This window comes from Penaeus japonicus, unplaced genomic scaffold, assembly GCF_977035675.1.
Source record: "Penaeus japonicus unplaced genomic scaffold, GWHDUDI00000001_assembly GWHDUDI00000007, whole genome shotgun sequence".
Classification (NCBI taxonomy): domain Eukaryota; kingdom Metazoa; phylum Arthropoda; class Malacostraca; order Decapoda; family Penaeidae; genus Penaeus; species Penaeus japonicus.
In genome coordinates, this window is record NW_028234409.1 from 10832135 (window position 1) to 10834634 (window position 2500).

The 2500-nt window shown below is 34.7% G+C and overlaps 1 protein-coding gene across 3 annotated transcripts in view; it reads left to right on the forward strand.

Moving 5' to 3' along the window:
- LOC122264255 (uncharacterized) overlaps positions 1-2500 on the forward strand; it is a 9275-nt gene that overhangs the window by 4105 nt on the left and 2670 nt on the right. For all 3 annotated transcript variants that reach the window (XM_086538408.1, XM_086538409.1, XM_043033054.2), the window contains exons 8-11: positions 1-16; positions 102-207; positions 519-646; positions 1731-1923. The exon at positions 1-16 is cut by the window's left edge and continues 106 nt beyond it. In XM_086538408.1, coding sequence (XP_086394534.1) covers positions 1-16; positions 102-207; positions 519-646; positions 1731-1923 — 443 coding nt within the window. The remainder of the gene's footprint in view (positions 17-101; positions 208-518; positions 647-1730; positions 1924-2500) is intronic.

The following is a 2500-nucleotide window of genomic DNA, read 5'->3' on the forward strand; positions in this document are numbered from 1 at the left end:
ACACTGGGGCTGGCAGGTACGCGAATGCGGAAGAAACACGTGTTTTACTGTCCATAAAGTGATCACGTGACCCACTCTAACCTGAACCTCTGACTTTAAAGGGCTAAGGTTGCACATTGGGTTCTCCAGGCGAAGTGCGTATCGACGAAGAACGTGTGGAAAGTTAGCGATAAGATGCTTCAAGCTTGTGGTGGATCTGGCTATAAGGTAATTACCCCGGAGGTCTCGTTCAATAAAAAAAAAGAAAAAAAAATCTTCTTTCATGTTTCAAATGAATGAGTAAGCATTTCCTCCTGAGATTGTACGTGTATCTACGAGAAATGTGATAAATTCGATACATGATTATTGTGCGGTAGATATCTAAACATACCTCACTGTTCACCATAATAAACCAGAGTAAGGGAGGTAATTCCCTAAGGGTCGACATATCCCTTAGTTAATCAGTTCTTACTGTTGCTATAGAACCACTCTATATACACCCTATTCCATAATTCTGGTTCTTAACTCTATCATGGCAGACTGAGTTAGGACTGGAGAGACTATTTCGAGACGGCAGAGCTGGGTGGATAATGGCAATTTCCAACGAGGTCATAAGGCAGTTTGTGGGGAAAACTCTGCTGGAAAACCTTGAGGCTGTTGATTTTTGGTGAGGATTAGTCTTTCATTTCACATCTTAACGTGTGCTTTAGAATGTGCGGTTATTACACTGTAATCGCTGTTAGAAAGTAATTATGCGACTCCTTGTAACCTGTTCTGTAATGGTGTAAGAGTGTGTGGTTATCAGACTGCTAACAACAGCTTATCATAGCTTAGGCTTTGATGGTGGTATAATACGGACATCTATTCAAACTATGCTCTCTGTCCATCAATAATATACATACATACATATATACATATATATATATATATATATATATGTGTGTGTGTGTGTGTGTGTGTGTGTGTGTGTGTGTGTGTGTGTATGTATGTACTTATGAAATTCCACCTTAACATTTAATATGCTCTATGTTTGTGTATGTGATTCGCAATTCTATGCCATTCTAATTCATTTCAATAAGTATTGAGGACTCTGAATTATATTTCTTTTTGTAATCCTAACATATTCCGCTATCTTATTTCCATAATTATGATGGTTCAGTATTTCCATGCTACATCGCCAGTATGTACAATATTTTTCGCCCAAATCTCGGATGTACAGGAGAAAATGTGTACAATGTGCAATGATTAGCAAGTGTGCACTTATTCAGTACTCTGGAACTAGTGAGAACTTCTAAGATTTACTCTGAAAAGCATTGCTAATGTCAAGAACACTTTATTACATGAAATTATTGTGTTTTACTTTCATTTACACCAAGTGCCATACCCTAATCTACCCAAAAAAAAGACGAAAGTCGGAAATTAATTCACAATTCTCAATATTCACTATATCAACTAATATAACTCCCACTACAAACAAGGAGGTTGGACGCTCAAACCAGCATACCACCACCTGTTAAAAAAATAAATAAATAAATAAAAAATAAAAACTCAACTTCCTCCAATTAACAATCTAACACCCCATACCTCATTCTACCCCACAAGAACCAACCTAAACCTACGCATTCCACACTTCATTATCCCCAAAGCCTATTCAAAATCCTCAAATCATAAACAAACATCCCAAACTAACGACAATAAAGACCACAACCCTGTTTTCTATTAAAAGAACCAACTTCTCCTTTACGTCGAAGGGAACAGAAAGTCAATCAGCGCGTCGTCCACCACGAAGTTCAAAAAATGAGCATCGAAGAGCGCAAGAAGTTGGCCCGGGATCTCCTGGAGGATGTGAGGGCGGGGGAAACGGGCGTAAAGCTTAAACATCCTTTCCAAGATTCTGACTTCGATAATCCTTTTAACACTTGCCCGCCCGCTGCATGCGATAAGGTGAGGATATTGAAAGAAAAAAAAGATATATCATTATCATCACTATCGTCACTGTTATCATCATTACCTTTATTATGAATATTGTTATTACTAACATTATGATGATGATGATTATTATCATTATTTTTCTTATTACTATTATTTTTGTCCTTATTATTGTATTATCATTATTATTATTTTTATCCATTATCATTATTATTATTAGTAGTAGCAGTAGTAGTATTATCATTATCATTATTATCATTATCATCAGTATCATTATACCATTGTTATTATTATTGATATCATCATCATTATTATCAGTATCATCATCATAATTATGTCCCTCATTATCATTATCATCATCGTTATCATCACACTGTTATTATTTCTGCCTGATATGATTTTTTTTTTTTATCAGAAGCAGTAGTAGTAGCAGTATTGTTAATATTATTATGAATATCATCATTATCACAGTTATCATTGCTATTACTATCATTATCACAATTATCATTGTTATTACTATCATTATTATTATCATCATTATCATTATCATTGTTATTATCACCATTGTTTTTATTATCATTATCATTATTAT